At 49.9% G+C, this 18,404-nt stretch overlaps 1 protein-coding gene across 1 annotated transcript; it reads right to left on the minus strand.

Annotated features, from left to right (window-relative positions):
• Window positions 1-2,830: 2,830 nt before the first annotated feature.
• LACTBL1 (lactamase beta like 1) lies at window positions 2,831-17,108 on the minus strand. Its single transcript, XM_061147831.1, has 6 exons — window positions 17,002-17,108; window positions 14,348-14,457; window positions 10,312-10,469; window positions 8,614-8,852; window positions 5,191-5,296; window positions 2,831-3,812 (listed from the first exon to the last, which is right to left on the minus strand). Exons 1-6 carry the CDS (start codon window positions 17,048-17,050, stop codon window positions 2,831-2,833), a joined length of 1,644 nt encoding a protein of 547 aa, XP_061003814.1. The 5' UTR covers window positions 17,051-17,108.
• Window positions 17,109-18,404: the final 1,296 nt, after the last annotated feature.

An 18,404-nucleotide genomic window follows, 5' to 3' on the forward strand; every position in this document is an offset into this window, starting at 1 on the left:
AGCAACTGCGCTCTTTGGTGTTTACCCAAACGACTTAAAGACATGTCCACGCAAAAACACGCAAGCAAAGCCAAAATAATAAATAAATAAATGAAAGTTTAAAACAATGTCTGTTTTGAAGACAGATATTTGCCTCCCTTCCTGGGACGTCAATGTCACTAGTACTTCAAGTCTCCCTCCGTAGGTGCCAAGGCCACACTAACTTGCTGTTTGTGTGCAAATCTGTATTTTTTTGGGATACTTTGAAGGAAGGTACTCCTGTCATGCTTGATGTTCTTTGTTCAAAGTTGTGCTGAAAACCATGCTTCTCTGGAGCAGTTTCAATGCAGGGGACACAGGTTCAATCCCTGGTCTGGTCTGGGAAGATCCCACATGCCGTGGAGGAACTCAGCCCGTGCGTCACAACTACTGAAGCCCAGGCGCCCTGGGGCCGGTGCTCAGCAACAAGCAAGAGAAGTCATGGCAATGAGAAGCCCCGTGCAGCACAACTAGAGAGTTAGCCCCCACTCGCCGCAGCTAGAGAAAACGCACACGCAGCAAAGAAGATCCAGTATGGCCAAAAATAAATAAATATTTTTTTTTTAATAAAAGTTAAAAGAGAGACAATACCAAATGCAAGCCAAAATGTGCAGAGATCAGATCACTCACAGTGCTGGCCAGAATATAAAATGGTACAACCACTCTGGAGAACAGTTTGGCAGTTTCTTTTAAAAAAAAAAAAAAGCCATCATTCAACCTTCAGTTGCCCCACAACATGTGACATCTTAGCTCCTCGACCAGGGACCAAACCCGCATCTCTTGCATTGGAAGGCAGATTCTTAACCACTGGACCACCCGGGAAGTCCCCAAACAGACATTCTTAAGGTCTGGACAATGCACGCATTTCTTTAATGGTTAGAGAAAAGCAACAGTGTATGTTTGACAGGCCACAAGGCAATCTGCTCTAGTTAGCACAAAGTTCAAGCTAAACCATGTACTGTAAGTAGAATGACTTTCCCATACCTCAGTATGTGAAAATTTCTTCCACCACTCCATTTATAGAATACTCCTTGTTAAAATTTAACCTTTTCATTGGAAGATAGTTGCTTTACCAAGTTAAGTTTCTTCTGTACAACAGTGTGAATCGGATGTGAGTATACATACATCCCCTCTCTCTTGAGCCTCCCTTCCACCCCCCACCATCCCACCCTTCCAGGTCATCACAGAGCACCGAGCAGAGCGCCCTGGGCTATAAGCAGCAGCTTCCCACCAGCTATTTCATACATGGTTGTGTATCTCTGTCACTGCCCCTCTCTCAATAGGTCCCACTCTCTGCTTCCCCTGCTGGGTCCACAATTCCATTCTCCACATCTGCATCTCTATTTTCTGTTATATAATATTCTTGAGGTGACAAAATTACAGAAATGTTGCCAGGGTCGGTCGCCGGGCGATAAAAGGACAGGATGGACTGGTAAACAAGCAGGTGTGAGCAGAAAACAGCAACAGGAGGGATTCCTGAGCTGATAGAAAGGTTCTGTATCTTGATGACATCAATGTCAATAACTTGCCTATGATACTGAACCCTAGTCGTGCCAGATGTTTCCATGGGAGAAAACTGGGTGAAGTGTATACTGATTATTTCTTACAACTGCACATGAATCTACAATTTTCTCAAAATTAAATGCTTAATTGTTAAAAGGAAAGGCAAGCCCACACTCCAAATTCATTCAGATTCATCAGGCATAAAATTCATTAAAATTTTATAACTTCTGCTCTTCAAAAGACATCAAGAAAAGGAAAATGCAAGCCAAAGACTGGGGGGAAATCTTTGCAATGTTTGTATCCGACAAAGGACTTCTACCCACAACATTTAAAGAAGTTTTACAATATGATAAATACAATGCAATTAAAACTACAGTGAGAGAAGACTTCACAACTACTACCACTAGCATGACTAAAACTGAAAAGGCTGACAACACTAAGTGGTAGCAGAGATGTGGAGACATTGTATATGGCTGGTGGGAACATAAAATGGTACCAGTGCTTTACAAAACTGCATGGCAGTCACACCTAGATACTTACCCAAGATATGAAAGCATGTATTCACAAAAACAGACTTATACAGGAATGCTGTTTCATAAAGCCCCAATCTAGAAACAACCCAAATACCCATCAAAGGTGAAGGATAAACCAATTGTGGCATATCTGTACAACCCAATACTATTCAGCAACAAAAAGAAACAAAATATTGATATACACAAAGACACAAATGAACCTCAAAAACATCCTGCTAAGCAAAAGCAGGCAGACACAAAAGATTACACTCTATGATTCCATTTATACAAAATTCCAGGCTAAAACTAATGTAAAGTGACAGAGAAGACCGGTGGTTGCCCAGGGCTGGGAGCAGGGAAGGAAGCTGACTGCAAAGCAGTAGGACGGATGTTTGGGCGAGTGATGAAATTTTTCTATTCTCTTGATTGTGGGCATAGGTGTACCTATCTGTCGAAATCAAACTGTACCCTGATAATGTGTTCATTTCCTTTTACATAAAATTATAACTCTATAAGGTTGATTTTTAAAAGATACAATGCTATTCTGTCTCAGATTCAACACACACACACAAAAGTACTCTGTCAACTCGCTATTACAGTTTCTAAATGCTTACCTAACTCTTCCTCTCCCACAGATAACTTGACAGCTGGCAACCGGCGGTGGTCCACGAACCACAACGCTGAGGGGCACTTCCCTACCCCTCCTTGGGTTCTCCAATAAACCTTCATGCAGCCTTACTTTGCAAAACTAGGTTGGACAGCTGGGAGGCAACAACAGGGGAAAACGGAGTCCAGGGTCACTGGGTCTTGAACACCGGCTTGTGCGACAGCCGCAACACCCGGTACGTGTTGAGGCCCGGCACATCGAAGCCCGGGGACAGCCCGTGGCGGTCCAAGGGGTAGAAGTTGACCAGCTGCCCGTGCTGGGCCTCCAGGGACAGCCAGGAGTCGCCGAGCGGCAGGGCGCACGGGAACTCGCGGGCCACGTGCAGCTGGAAGACGCGGCCGCGCACGTGGCGCAGCGTGAGCGTGCGAAAGGCGGCGGGCACCAGCGCCTCCACGCGGGGCCCGAACTGGCGCAGGCGCAGCTCGCCCGCCGGCCCGGGGCGCACGTCGTAGAAGGTCAAGTTGGAGAAGGTGAAGTAGCCGGTGAAGGGGCGCGCGCTGGGCGGCGGCGCCGGGCTGAGCTCGGCACCCCGCAGGGCCCTCTCCATGGCCGGCAGGAGCACGTCGTAGGCCTGCGCCACGAGGTCGGGCCCGGGCGGCCGCGGCCCGGCCAGAAGCAGCGTGAGACCCAGGCGCAGCGGCGGCACCAGGGAGAAGGTGGCCGCGTAGCCGTCCAGCTCGCCGTCCTTGCGCACCACGCGGTAGCCCCGCTGCGCGTGGAACTCCCACGGCGTGCCCGTCTCGTTGGCGAAGTAGGCGCCTGAGCAGGCCAGCAGCGGCGCCAGCAGCGTCTTGGACGCATCCGGCCCCAGGAGCCGCTGGGGCCCGCCGCCCAGGAGCACCATGGCCAGCTTGGCCAGGTCAGCGGCAGTGGAGTACATCTGGCCCGACGGCCGGTACCAGCCCAGATCATACAGAGGTGCCGGCCGCCCGCTGCCATAAAAGCCCACTGCCAACCGGGCGCGCACAGAAGGCGTCAGATCAAAGCCCGTGTCTGCCATCCCCAGCGGCTCCAGCACCTTCTCCAAGATCCAGCGCTGGTAGTCACCCTGGACGGTGTGAGCTGCCAGGACGTGGGCCAGAAGCGAGAAAGCCAGCGTGCTGTAATGACACCTGCAAGAGGAAGGGTGGAAGCTGGCCTGCAGCCTAGGATGGGCATCGCCAGGCCCCAAATAACCCCTTCCCACTTGCTCGGATTGTCTGAAAAGCCTTCCCAGTTTCATTTTACCGGGTAGACGGGAAAGGAACCTGCTTTACGGCATTGGAGATGGTCAGACCTAGCAGAGACTTCAGAGATCATTGGATACAACTCAGTATTTATTCTACCTCTGGAAAGAGAATGGCCCAGAGAGAGGCAGAGAATTGCTCAGGGTCACACGGCAGATTGGCAAAGACCTAGTCTTAGCAGTGCACCTGGGAACGTGCTAAAACGATTCTACTTTACACATCAGTATAATTTACTTTATCAGGAAAACGAGCCTCAGACTGCTGGGATTGGGTGGCGCAAGTAATGATAGTGATCACATAGCTCAAGGATAGCAACTAGGGGGCAAGATCTCACCCCCTTCTTCCCAGCCATGGCAGACACCAGTAATCAATAGGGAGTTGCTTTTCTTTCCCAGAGCAGACGCTGTTTCAGAATCTCTAAAATAGTGCCTCAGGAAGGCACGGGAATGGGTGAAAATGCACAAATCCTATTAGACATTCTTGAAGGAGCCCAGCCTCTTTTTTTTTTTTTTTTTCAGATAAGAAAAGTGAAGTTCACAGAAGCAGATGCTTCCTCCAAGGTTGCTCAGGAAGTTAGTGTCAGAGCTGGAAGGCGGACTCTAGCCTACAGATGGCTAAGTCTTAGATCCTTTCTTTCTTAAGAGAAGTGGGCCCAGAGGTTCAGCATTTGGAGAAACAGAGGGACAAATTTGGAAAAAGGGCACTTGCCCAGGGCCTAGAAGGGGGCATCTGAGGCGGGAGAGTGCCCGCTGTCCTCTGTCCAGCTCACAGCCCCACTGCTCCAGGAGCCCAGCTTCTCTGTTCAGTGGCTATCCCAGCTTTCTACTCCCTATCTCATCAGCATCCCGTTTATTTTCTAGCACTTGGAAAAAGCTGTATTTATCTTGTTTATTTGTTTAGCAATAAGAATGTTCACTGTTGACTGGCAAGAATGCAAACTCCATGAGAAGGCACCGAGTGGACTCGTTTGCTGCTGTTTCTCAGGTTTGCACATTCCAAGCACAGAGTAGCTGCCCAATAAATGTTGAGTTGATTCATCAAAAGAACTTGAGATTCAAACAGAACTGGATCTGGGCCCGGCTCCCCCACTGCCTTGCTCTGACATCCATCCGTGGGCCTCAGTCTCCCCAGATGTGGAACAGGGTTATCAGTCATCCCTGAGGTCTTTCCTGGCTCTGACCACCTAGGATATGGTTACACGGGCTGTCTCCCAGGACAGGTGTGTGCCTTTGTGAGGTTCCTGGCATCGGCGCTCACCCCTCACCTCGTTCCTGGATCCGCCACCAACACGTCATCTTTGAGCAGGCTCAGGGCCTCCTGGGTGCTGCCCCTCCACAACAGCGAAGTGGAGCGGAGCCTTCGGGGCAGCCCTAGGGAGGAGCCGTGGTCAGATTTGCTGGGTCAGCGGAGGGTGGGGTGGGGAGCCCCTGGGTGCACCCCTCCCCCACCTTCCATGGGTTGAAAGATAAAATCAGCTTTAAAAAAAAAAAAATCCTCTAGCATGGACTCTAGTCCTGCCTGTGTTTTGTGTCCTTTGGATTGTTGGTTTTGTTTTGTTTTGTTTTTTCCTGCACTATGCAGCATGTGGGATCCTTAGTTCCCCAACCAGGGATCCAACCCATGTCCCTGAAATGGAAGTATGGAGTCTTAACCACTGGACCACCAGGGAAGTCCCCTGCCAGTGTTTTGTTGGGCAAGCCAGTTAACCTCTCTGAGCCAGAGTCCCTTATCTGTAACAGGATGGAAATAATTCCCACCATGGGGCTGGTATGAGGATTCAGTGAAATAAAATGCTGAGCATGATTATCATCAACCATAGACCTTTGATTCCATAAAATGTTTGAGGTTGCTGCCCAAGTATGTCTTGTGGAACTGACTCCTCTGACTGCTTGAGGTTTTCTGATTTTGGATGTGACAGTATGGGAAGGCTCGCAGGATTAGGATCCTTCCCATCCATTCACTCAACAATAGTGTTCAAGCATTTGTTCTGTGCCAAAGGCTGTTCTGGGTGCTGGGACTCAGGGGTGAGCCACACCAAGTCCCTGCCCACGTGGAGTCTGTATTCTAGCAGAGGAGACAGACAAGAAGCAAATAAATATTCATGCAGTGGAGGGAAATAATTACATGTGTGAAAGGAGGGGTTGTTATTTTATACAAAGTGGTCAGAGGAAGGCGTCACAGGGAAAGCAACCCTTGAGCAGGTGAGACCTGGAAGAGGTGAGGGAATGAGCCACACACTTCCGTGAGGAAAGAATATCTCAGGCAGAGGGAACAGCAGATGCAAAGGCCCTGAGGCAGGAATGTTTGAGGATCCTCAGGAAACAGCCAGTGTGGCTGGAGAGGGGTGAGAAAAGGGAAGGCTTTGGAGATGAGAGAGATCGGGGGTGCAGGCACCCGACCTGTAGGGTGCTATAGGATACTAGAAGGACGTGGTCTCTTCTCTAATTGGGATGGGGCTAATTGGTTTGAGCAGAGAAAAGATATAATCTGACATATATCAGGGTAGCTTTGACTGCTATGTGAAAGCAGACTTGGGGGGTAGGGGGCAGGCAATGGCAGACACAGGGATCCTGTAAGGAGACTTTCAGAAGTCCATGTTTAAATGATGGTGGATTGGGCAAGTGAGTAGGGGTTGGGTTCTGAAAACATTTTGATAGTGGAGCCAACAGAATTTGCTACTGGAGGGGATATGGAGGGTATGGGAGTGAGTGAGAGGTTCCAGAGATAACTAAGGCTCTTGGCCTGAACAACTGGGGGCTGAAGTCCCAAGTCCTGGGTTTAAGTTCTAACTCTAGCACTTCTTGCTGTGTGACCACAAACCGTGTGCTTTACCTCTCTGAGCCTCTATCTGCTCACTGTAAAGTGGGCTGAAGCACCTGCACTGATCTCCCTGGGAGCTGTTGCAGGGCCTGACTGAGAATGCATGAGAAGCTCAGAAGGGGAGAAAGCTCCAGATTAGGGTGAAGGTCAATCATAAAAGACCCTGGGAGCCTATAAATTATCCAGGCAGCCCTGTGGTCAGCTGGTCCCTTTGGGACTGAGAGGACATGTAGGGAGTTTTTTTTTTTCATTTATTTTTATTAGTTGGAGGCTAATTACTTTACAATATTGTAGTGGTTTTTTGCCATACATTGACATGAATCAGCCATGAATTTACATGTGTTCCTGTGCTGGGTTCCTTGGCTATAGGTGAAGAAGAGTCCACAATGTACCCCTAGAGGGAGCCCTAGGGTCAGGTTATAACCAGGAGTGGATTTAATAGGAGGTTCACGGAGCAAAAGCCTGACGCCTTCCAAGGCCTGTAGATAAGTTTGAATTTATAGTATTTTTAAAGTGAAAGTGAAAGTCACTCAGTCATGTCCCACTCTTTGTGACCCCATGGACTATACAGTCCATGGAATTCTCCAGGCCAGAATATTGGAGTGAGTAGCCTTGTCCTTCTCCAGGGGATCTTCCTAACCCAGGGATCAAACCCAGGTCTCCCACATTGCAGGCAGATCCTTTACTGACTGAGCCACAGGGGAAGCCCAAGGATACTGGAGTGGGTAGCCTATCCCTTCTCCAGCGGATCTTCTCGACCCAGGAGTCGAACCGGAGTCTTCTGCATTGCGGGAGGATTCTTTACCAACTGAGCTATCAGGGAAGTCCTGAGCTATCAGGGAATATTTTTAAAGAGGACCCCAAAATGGTATCAGGCCCCAATAAACCTAGGTCTACTCCTGACTGTAATAACCAGAGCTACATTGGCAAGTACCTGCGGTCAGCTGAGTGCTTGACATTCATTAGCACACTTAATTCCTCAAAATAGCATGAACCAGTCATTTTACAGAGGAGAAAAACAAGGCTCAGAGAGGTTATGTGACTTGCCCAAAATCACACAAGTAGGAGGCAGAGTTAGAATTTCAGTGCTTGTGCCCTTAGCCACTGGGCCACCCTCCCCTGATCGTTTTCTCCCTAGGCAATTTCAGGAGGTTGCATTCTCTGGCTGAGCCTCAGGTTCACCATACACTAATGGGAGCGAAAACCAGCCATGTCCATAGATTGAGACCTCAGACCTGAACACAGTTTGTCAAATCCTGAAATAGTAGGCACTTGTGATGAATTCCTACCATCAGATGGGTTGATGACTGAAAATTTGAACAATAGAAGGCATTTCGGGGTGGTGCACGTGGTGCCTGGGGCAGTCACCACAGACAACAGACCCCCTCCCACCCATTCCTGCCCAATTCCTGTCCACTGCTTTTGTCTTCCAGCATCCCAGCCTGCCCTTGCCCTTCCACCGTGGAGACTTCATCTTGGCTTGTTAGCACATCTTTTGTCATTATTCTTTTTATGTAGTTTTTAATAAATATTTCATTTACATGATTCAAAATCCCAAGACCCCAAAGGGTATACAATGAAAAGTGTTCCTCCCCCTCTTCTCCCCAGCCACCAAGTTCCTCTCCTTGGAGGCAACCCAATGGTGTAATTTCTATTCTCCTTCCAAAGATGTGTGATGCACGTTCATACATATACATAGACACACACACATAATGTATGTGTATATGTATACATGTCATGTGATATGTACATTATACATGGAAACAGAGTGGAGGGTGGGCCCAGCCTGGCTGGGTGAGAACATGCTTTTCGGCGCCCCCACCTGAAATGGTTTGGGCTAAGCTAGGTCAAGTTCAGAGCCACTCACCTGACAGCTGGCTGGCCATCCTTCGGAGGGTGACGGGTGAAGGCCTTGGGGCTGGGCCCACCTCCTCCAGCCCATCCACCAGACTCTTTTGTTGGGGGGCTGATGTCATACCCAGTGGGTTGTTAATGGTGAAGGCGCTGGCGTACCGCTCCAGAGGGTCATCCAGAGAGGCCACGGTGCCCTCTTCCCACAGGCGGTACAGCATCAGGACAGGAAAGATCTTGGAGACGCTGGAGATCCTGGGCAATGAGAGGCACAAGGGTGCAGCGGGCATTGTTGGCTCCATAGCCCACCTCCACCCTGCACCGCCAGCCTCCAACTTTCTGGTGTCATCAGGAAAGCGCTATGTGTATGTGAGCTCAGCCGCTTCAGTCACGTCTGACTCTTTGCAACGCCATGGACTGTAGCCCACCAGGCTCCTCTGTCCATGGGATTCTCCAGGCAAGAATACTGGAGTGGGTTGCCATGCCCTCCACCAGGGGATCTTCCTGACCTAGGGATCAAACTTGTGCCTTCTGCATCTCCTGCATTGCAGCCAGATTCTTTACCCACTGAGCCACCTGAGAAGCCCAGGAAAGCACTGAGTCCACCCTTATTCACCGTATCAGGTGGAAATCCACAAGCCTCTGTGGATTGCCATTGAGATGCTTGAGAACATAGCAGAGGCAATGAGGCTGGGCCAGAGGGACACCCATGAGCACCTCCCCTTCTCCAGGCCCTCACTAGGAACTCCCCACTCTGAGACAGACCCGAGTTGGGATCATACCTCTGCCTCTCACCAGCTGGGTTGCCTTGGAAAAAATACTAGACTTTTCTGAGATTTAATTTCATTGTCTTGTCTCATGGATTTTAGAAAGGATTGAGCAAGATTATGCGTGCAAGGTGCTTAGCAACATCCCTGGCAAGTAGTAAGTGCTCAGTAGGTGATTTGTTATTGTTTAGTCACTCAGTCGTGTCCGACTTGCGACCCCATGGACTGTAGCTCACCAGGCTCCTGTGTCCGTGGGATTTCCCAGACAAGAATACTGGAGTGGATTGCCATTTCCTTCTCAGTGGGATCTTCCTGACCCAGGGATCAAACCCGTGTCTTCTGCTTGGCAAGCAGATTCTTTATCCCTAAGCTATCAGAGAAGCCCTCAATAGGTGATAGCAAATATAATTTTGCCCCCTGGCTGGCACATGGCAGGTGCAGCGTGACTGAAACTCCTGTAATCCTCACAGTTATCCCTGGGCACAAATGTATTCACTTAGCACTGTGAGGGCCGAGGATCATACAGGCAGCACCCAGGAGGGGAGACTCTGGGTGTGTCCCAAGTTGCTTCCATCCGGGCCACTGCTGCTGACTGTCAGAAACCTGGCTGGGGGACCCAGGAACTGGTTACAGCTCCTTTGTGTCACTTGGAAGGGGGGTAGGGTGGAATACACAGGGGTCTTTTCCAGTTTGGGAGTTTTGAGGCTAAGGACTCTCCCAAAGGGATTCCTTCCTGACCTGTTAGCCTGTGGTGTGATGTTAGGCCCTCACTGGGCCACTCTGGACCTCAGTCTCCTCGCCTATGAAATTACCAAGACTTAAGAAAGGGCCCTGGTAGCTCAGATCCGGCCCCCCCCAACCCAGTCATAATTCTCATGAGTCCTCCTGCCTCCCAAGTCCGCCTGGTCCTCCCATCCCTCGCCCCCGCCACAGGACCCCCAGCTGACCGGTACATGGTGTACTCATTGGGGGGCCCAGAAGCCGGGTCTGAACCGTTCTTCTTCCCGAAGTTCCCAGTCCAGAGCACCGTGTCATTGTGGATGACAACTGCAGACATGGCAGCCAGGCCCGGGGCAGACAGGGCCTGGCGGAGGATCCTGTCCACCTGGGAAGAGACGAGCGGGTGGCTTAGAGCACACATGTCCTTCTCCCCACCAGACCCTTCCACCGCCACCCCCTGCACACAGCACCCACTGTCTAGCTCTCCTCTGATCTCCCTGCCAGCGGCTGGAAGGGAGCCCCAGTGAGCCTCCAGACCTTGGACTGTCAAACTATGTCCCCTGGGGTCAGCCACCACCCGGCTGCAATCAAAGCAGATCCCCTGGAATCTGTTTTGTATATAAGGTTTCCTTGTAAGACTTTCGTTCAAAGAAACATTGCCTTGGAAATATATAAGAGGAAGGAGGGGTTAAGACCACTGACCTAATCAAACCCTTGTCTGATGCCCTAGAAAACCTTCAGCAGGCCTCATCTAGGGCTTTCCCTGGTGGCTCAGTGGTAAAGAATCTGCCTGCAGTGCAGATGTGGGTTCGAGCCCTGGGTCGGGAAGGTCCCCTGAAGAAGAAAATGGCAACCCACTCCAGTATTCTTGGGAAATCTCATGGACAGAGCAGTCCATGGAGTCACCAGGAGTCAGACACAATTTAGCAACTGCTAAGCCTCGTCTGACCCCTAGCATTGGAGAATTCAGTATTTGTAGAGGCCCCTAATGCTGTCTTTGAACATTTGTTGGAAATATTAATACTTCTTTATTTTCGGTGATGAAGTTTAATGATGATTAACTGCTAACACTTATTGGACATTTAGAATGTGCCAGACACAATACAAAATGATGTTCATACCTTGTCTTGCTTAATCCTCATAATAAGTCTGTGCTGATTTCCCCCCCTCAGTTTTACAGGTGAGAACATCTAAGATATGAAGCCACTTGCCCCAGTGGCTCATGACTGGGGGAAATCGGGATTGGAACCCAATGCTCATTCCAGCATCTCCTGGCCAAGAGATTTGACATTCTCTGAACTGAGTTCAGTCTACCTGTAGTTTCCACCCCTGTACTAACTTTTCCTCTAATTTGTGTATTTTTGGCTGCGCTGGGTCTCTGTGGCCGGGAGGGCTTTCTCTCGTTGCAGCGAGCAAAGGCTCCTCTCCAGTTGCGGGGCTCTGGCTTCTCACTGTGGCGGCCTCTCTTGTTGAGGAGGATGGGCTCTAGGCTCATGGGCTCTGTTGCTGCCTGGCCTGTGGGATCTTCCCGGACCGTGTCTCCTGCACTGGCAGGCGTATTCTCAACCACTGGACCACCAGGGAAGCCCACCTGTGCTAACTTTGCCGCAGTTTCCTCCTCTTTAGCTAGGGTTTCACAAGGTGATAACATAAAGGGAAGTTAGCACACTGCAAGGCATACACCAGGTTCTCACGAGAAGGCAGCTACAGTTATTATTGTTGATGTATTTTTTTTAATTAGTATCACCCCTGGGAGGCAGTACTTCTGCTCTGTCTCCCTCACAAAAGCTTCTTGTGTATTTGCAGGCAGGGACTGTGTCTCTCTGCACTGGCCCATGCCTGCTGTTACGTGAACACATCACCCTCCTTTCCCTCATCTGTCCCACAGACTGAATTTCAAACCCTTCCCCACCGCTGCCACCCCCAGGCTGCTGCACATACACACATTTTAAAAAAATTTTTATTAGGGTATAGGTGCTTTACAACATTGGGTTAATTTCTGCAGTACAGCAAAGTGACTCAGCCATACGTATACATACATCCCCTTTTTTGCATTTCCTTTCCATTTAGGTCACCGCAGAGCACTGGGTAGAGTTCCCTGTGCTATACAGAGGGTTTCACTAGTTATCTATTTTATACATAGTAGCATATATATGGAGAAGGCAATGGCAACCCACTCCAGTGTTCTTGCCTGGAGAATCCCAGGGATCGGGGAGCCTGGTGTGTTGCCGTCTATGGGGTCGCACAGAGTCAGACATGACTGAAGTAACTTAGCAGCAGCAGCCGCGTATATATGGAGAAGGCAATGGCACCCCACTCCAGTACTCTTGCCTGGAAAATCCCATGGACAGAGGTGTCTGGTAGGCTGCAGTCCATGCGGTCACAGAGACGACACAACTGAGCGACTTCACTTTCACTTTTCACTTTCATGCATTGGAGAAGGAAATGGCAGCCCACTCCAGTGTTCTTGCCTGGAGAATCCCAGGGATGGGAGCCTGGTGGGCTGCCATCTATGGGGTCGCACAGAGTGGGACACGACTGACGTGACGCAGCAGCAGTGTATATATATGCCAACGCCAGTCTCCCCGTTCATCCCATCCCCTTTATCCTCCTTGGTTTCCATACGTTTGGTTTGTACTCTACGTCTGTGTCTCTGTTTCTGCTTTGCAGATAAGTTCATCTGTATCATTTTTCTAGATTCCACTTTCTGATCTTTATGTTTCTGAAGGTGAGATCAAGTCAGTCAATCGTAAAAGAAATCAGTCCTGAATATTCATCAGAAGGACTGATGCTGAAGCTGAGGCTCCAATACTTTGGCCACCTGATAGAAAGAGCTGAGTCACTGGAAAAGACCCTGATGCTGGGAAAGATTGAAGGTGGGAGGAGAAGGGGACGACAGAGGATGAGATGGTTGGATGGCATCACTGACTCAATGAACATGAGTTTGAGTAATCTCTGGGAGTTGGTGATGGACAGGGAGGCCTTGTGTGCTGCAGTCCGTGGGGTCACAAAGAGTGGGACACAACTGAGCGACTGAACTGACTGAAGGTGTGTGACCCAAGTGACAGGGGTCTCAGTGGCACAGACTGGACCTGACTGACAGCGCCCTCTAGTGTCAGGCCATCCTGCGATGGTAAGTGTAATGTGAGGTTGTTCTTGTCCTTGTTCAGTTGCGCGGTTGTGTCCAACTCTTTACGACCCCGTGGACTGCGGCACACCAGGCTCCCCTGTCCTTCACTATCTCCCAGAGTTTGCCCAAATTCGTGTCTGTTGAGTCGGTGATGCTATCTATCTCATCCTCTGCCACCCCCTTCTCCTTTTGCCTTCCATCTTTCCCAGCATCAAGGTCTTTTCCAGTGAGTCAGCTCTTCGCATCAGGTGGCCAAAATATTGTAGCTTCAGCTTCAACATCAGTCCTTCCAATGAGAATTCAAGATTGATTTCCTTTAGGGCTGACTGGTTTGATCTCCTTGCAGTCCAAGGGACTCTCAAGAGTCTTCTCCAGCCCCACAATTAGAAAGCATCAGTTCTTCGGCGCTCAGCCTTCTTTATGGTCCAACTCTCACATCTATACATGACTACTGGAAAGGCCATAGCTTTGACTAGGTGAATGTTTGTTGGCAAAGTGACGTCTCTGCTTTTTAATACACTGTCTAGGTTTGTCATAGTTTTTTTTCCAAGGAGCAAGCATCTTTTAATTTCATGGAGTGTCTTTAATCATATTACAATAGCTCTGTGATCCTCCCCACATCATCTTTCTCCACCTCCAGTTATGGCCCCCACTAGGCTGAATTTCCTCATAATTTTCTACATGTGTCTCCTACTGACTCTGCTGCCTCTGGGCCTTTGCACATGCTGTTCCCTCTATCTGGAGCACACCCTTCACACCCCCAAGCTCCCTTACCATAAGCACACATAACCTCTGGGTATCTCCTACCTGCTCAGCTCTCAGTTTAGACACCACTTCCTCCAGAAGCCTTCCATGACTCCAAGTCCCATGACCCCTAAACTTTCCCTGTCCTCACTCTTGCCCTTGTGATAAATACTTATTATGTTAACTGTTCTCTTCATTCCAGACTAGTAGCTCCTTCAGAGCGGAACAGGGTCTTCTTTCTGCCATATCGCTGGTGTGTAGGACAGAGCAAGTGCTCAAGAATTATACGTTGAATGAATGAATGCCACTATCAGTGCAGAGGGCGTGCCCTCCCCTTCCTCAGCCTGGCCTAGTGCACAGAGTCAGTTCTCTCCTGGGTCATCACTGACCTTTTCCAGGGCCTCCTTCAACACAGGGAGGGGATGGGCCAGGGGCACAGGCTCAGGGTGCTGGGGACACATCCTCACGGGGGCAGAGGTCACCTCTGGTCCCAAGGAACCTGGAGGGAACATCACAAAATGAGTGAAGGACAGAGATCAGGATAGGAGTCTAGGGGTCATTGTAGAGGAGATGGGAAGGTGGCAGCAAGTACCAGGCTCATGCCCTAGGGCCAGCCTTCCACCTGGCACCCCCTGACCACAAGATACCAGCCCTGGGCATTCAAGATCAAAAGGCAGAGCCTGCCTGGGAGGAAACAGCTCAGTCCCAAACTCACCACCTGCGGCTTGGCCTTCGAGAGACCAGTCAGGCCACAAGGGCCCATTGGCAGCCCTTCTATCTCATATGACCAGCCTCCTCCCTCTGTATAGTCAGCAGACTTAGGTTCCAGCTCCGAGGGGCAGCCACAGCAACATCTCTATCTGTCCCCCTTTCTCCAGCTCTGATTATATATCTGGATGGAGAAGTAGACTCAGGGCTGAGGCTTCAGGCTTAAACCACCAGGAAGGACTCATTCCATCCCCAGTGCAGTGCGTCTAGGCATCCAAGTTTGAGTCCCATCCTGCTTTTATCCTGGTGTATGCTTCCTTGCAACCTCAGAGGGAAGGTATGGAACTTGGCAGGACAGGACTCAGGCTTGAGACCATCTCTACGGCCCCCGGACCTCCCCACATCCTTTAAGGATGGTGTGGGGTGCTAAGAGTGTGAGAACCCCCCAGGACCACCTTTTCCTAAACCTTCCAGGGACGTCCCTGGTGGTCCAGTGGTTAAGACTGCACTTCCATTGCAGGAGGTGCAGGTTCAAGCCCTGGTTGGGGAACGAAGACTCTGCATATTGTGTAATGCAGCCAAAAAACAATAAAAATTATTATTTTTTTAATGTGCCAGCAGGTCTTGTGTCTGGTGAGATGCTTTAAAAAAAAAAAAAAAGCTCACTTAAGTAAATAAACTTTCCACTGCCTCCTAAGACCACTCAGAACTGGGAGAAGGCTCCCTGAGGTTCACAGTGGCTACACGCTCTTGAGACCCTCCCACCTCCTGAATCAGAAGAGCTGTGTGACTTGTTTTGGCGGAAAGAATGAGGTTGAATTGATTGTGCACCTCCCAAAGCTAGACCTTAATCCGCCTTTGCTGTTTTGGAACACTTCCCTCTCGTGGACAAGCCTGGGATAGCGACCTTGAGAGGGAAAATCCACACGGGGGAGAGGTCCACTGAACTTGCTTGCATTGGAGAACCCAGCTTAGACCAGCAGGAGAACTGCCAGCCAGTGCATAGAATCATGAGAAATGATAAATCACTCTGTTTGAAGCCAGTAAGTTTAGATGGTTTGTTACCCAGCATCAGATGATATGGTTCCAAGCAGGAAAATCACAAACCCTACAGAAGATCTCTCAACGACTTCATCCTCATTGTTATTAATAACAACCTCTCAGGTGATGCCTATGTGAGGATGAGGATGCAGATCACTGTAGTCAATGGACCCAGGATGGTTCCATAAACTGTTTCCCATTTGTGACAAATTAAGTACAAAATTGGAGAGAGAACATTTAGAAACTTTTATAGCAGTTTCTCAGAGTAATCTTGTGAATGTTGAATCTAATTACTGAAAACCTGGGCTTCTATTTTGTAGTCTTTCTTTTTCATTTATTTCCCTAATATAATTCATTTTTTAATTTATTTCGTAAGGCTGGTCTGCCACAGATTGGTAGTTTGATAGTTTGAGAAGCAAGGCCCTGGAGAACAGGCCAACCTACCCTCTTGGGGACTGTTCGCTAGAGGGACTAAGAAACCCTTGATAAAGGAATTTACCCTAGAAAGAAAGGGTAGGCTGGGAGAGGAAGAAGCTGGCAAGAAAATAAAAGGAGGCATTTCTGAAAAAATCTGCAGGATTCTGGGAGCCCAGGCATTTGTAACACAGGATGACTCAGAGGAACGGAGAGAGACATTCTCCCCAACTGCAGCAGAGACCTGGGACCCTGGACCATCCGGGATCCCAGCGGGCCAATGGGCCCAGGGGTTGCTATAGCAACAGAGGGCCAGGATGTTACCTGCCCTAGAGGTTCATTTGCTGAGCCTTAACCAGCCCAGGATGCAGAGGTCAAGAAATGGCAGCTGCTGTCCATGTACACTGGCACATGTTCCTCCCAGGGTCTTAGCTGAAGCTGGAGGAATGCCTCTAGCCTGGAGAATAAGGACAGGACGCAGATCACTGTAGTCAATGGACCCAGGATGTTTCCATAAACTGTTTCCCATTTGTGACAAATTAAGTACAAAATTTGTACTGGAGATTTCACCCTGAGGGCTGAAGGCAGAGCAAGAGAAACACTGCACTTTGAGGGGGGGAGGACCCTGAGTTTTACCCCCCGCCCCAGAGTCAGTGGCTTAAGAAAACCCCAGGGGCGTTAGGATCCTCAGGTTATACAGAAGGGCATCGAGGCACAGAAGGAGGTCCAAAGATGCACAGTTCATGAGAGCTCGAGTCTGCATGGAGGTCAGAGCTCCTGAGTCTGAATCTGTGGTCCTCCCTCAGGTCAGGAGTGGTGACTCAAAGCCCATGGGGACCATTGGGGACGGGGAACGACTCAAGGAGGCTCCGGCACTCACCAGTCTTCAGCTTGGGGAGGTAATACTGCCACAGGAAGCAGCCGGTCATGAGCACAGAGAGCACGAAGAAAAAGCTGCAGGAAGCTGGTAAGAGCCACTTCTTCTTCACTTTCAGCAGACTGAGCTGCCGGCCAGCCTGGAAGGGGAAGGGCAAGGCAGGCCCACACGGGGTCAGCACTGGGGAGGAGAGAGGGACCCCCCCGGGCCTGGCCGTTCCTATGCCTTCAGTTCAGTTCAGTTCAGTTCAGCCGCTCAGTCATGTCTGACTCTTTGCGACCGCATGAACCGCAGCACGCCAGGCCTCCCTGTCCATCACCAACTCCCAGAGTCTACCCAAACTCATGTCCACTGAGTTGGTGATGCCATCCAACCATCTCATCCTCTGTCATCCGCTTCTCCTCCTGCCCTCAATCTTTCCCAGCATCAGGGTCTTTTCAAATGAGTCCTATGCCTTAGGTTCACCCAGACACCAGGGGAGCCCACAGCTTGGGGTGAGTTTCGCACGTGTAAAACCAAGCACCTCCCCAGTAAGGCCCCTTCGACAGCTCTGCCCCGTAGACCTCTGTGCCTCTGCCTAGCCTGTTTCCTCTGCTGGGCGTGCCCTCTCTCTCCTGTGTATTTAGCGAGATATCTAAGACCACCTGAAATATCACCTCCTCCATGAAGCCTTCCCCAACTCTCCTCCCCCAGGTCCCTCCAAGGGCACTTGGCATAAGCCTCCACTGCGGTGCAAATCCAGTTCTCTCTCTAGGAGAGCAGTTGTTCTACGTTTATTGGTGCAATTGAGTTTGATCCCTAGGTGGGGAACTAAATCCCACATGCTGCAACTGAAAGAACCTGAAAAGAACCTGTGTACTGCAACTAAGACCCAGTGCAGCCAAATAAATAAATATAAATATTTTCAAAAATGTTGCAGTGAAAAGGGACCTGCCTGCAAAGCTCAAGGAAGGGTGAGGCTCAGAGAAACAGGGGCCTTTTCCCTCAGACAGATGTGGGTGCTGAGGAAGTGTGGCTTGGAAGGTGGGCACGGGCAGGAAACAGGGATTATAAAATGAGACCAAGGCCTGAAGTCACACAGAGGGTGAGGAAGGCCTGGTGGGGAGGTGGGAAGGAATCTAAAGAGACAGTGTGTGCGGTGACCTGGCCCCCAGGAAAAGCTACGTGTTCCCTCGAGGCCAACTTAGTCTCCTGGAAACATTTCCAGTTAGTGTTGCAGACACTGTGCTAAGCCTTTTAAGAGGCGAATCAGGTGCCCAGTTGAGGTAGGTGCGTTAGTGCCCTGATGTCACAGATAAGGCTCAGAGAAGTTAAGTGACTTGCCCAAAGTCACATGGCTAGATGCAGAGCTACTCAACCAAAGTTCTTGACGAGCCTTCACAAGCATTTGTTGAAACTTCTTAATT

The sequence above is a fragment of the Dama dama genome, chromosome 8 (genome assembly GCF_033118175.1).
Source record: "Dama dama isolate Ldn47 chromosome 8, ASM3311817v1, whole genome shotgun sequence".
NCBI lineage: Eukaryota > Metazoa > Chordata > Mammalia > Artiodactyla > Cervidae > Dama > Dama dama.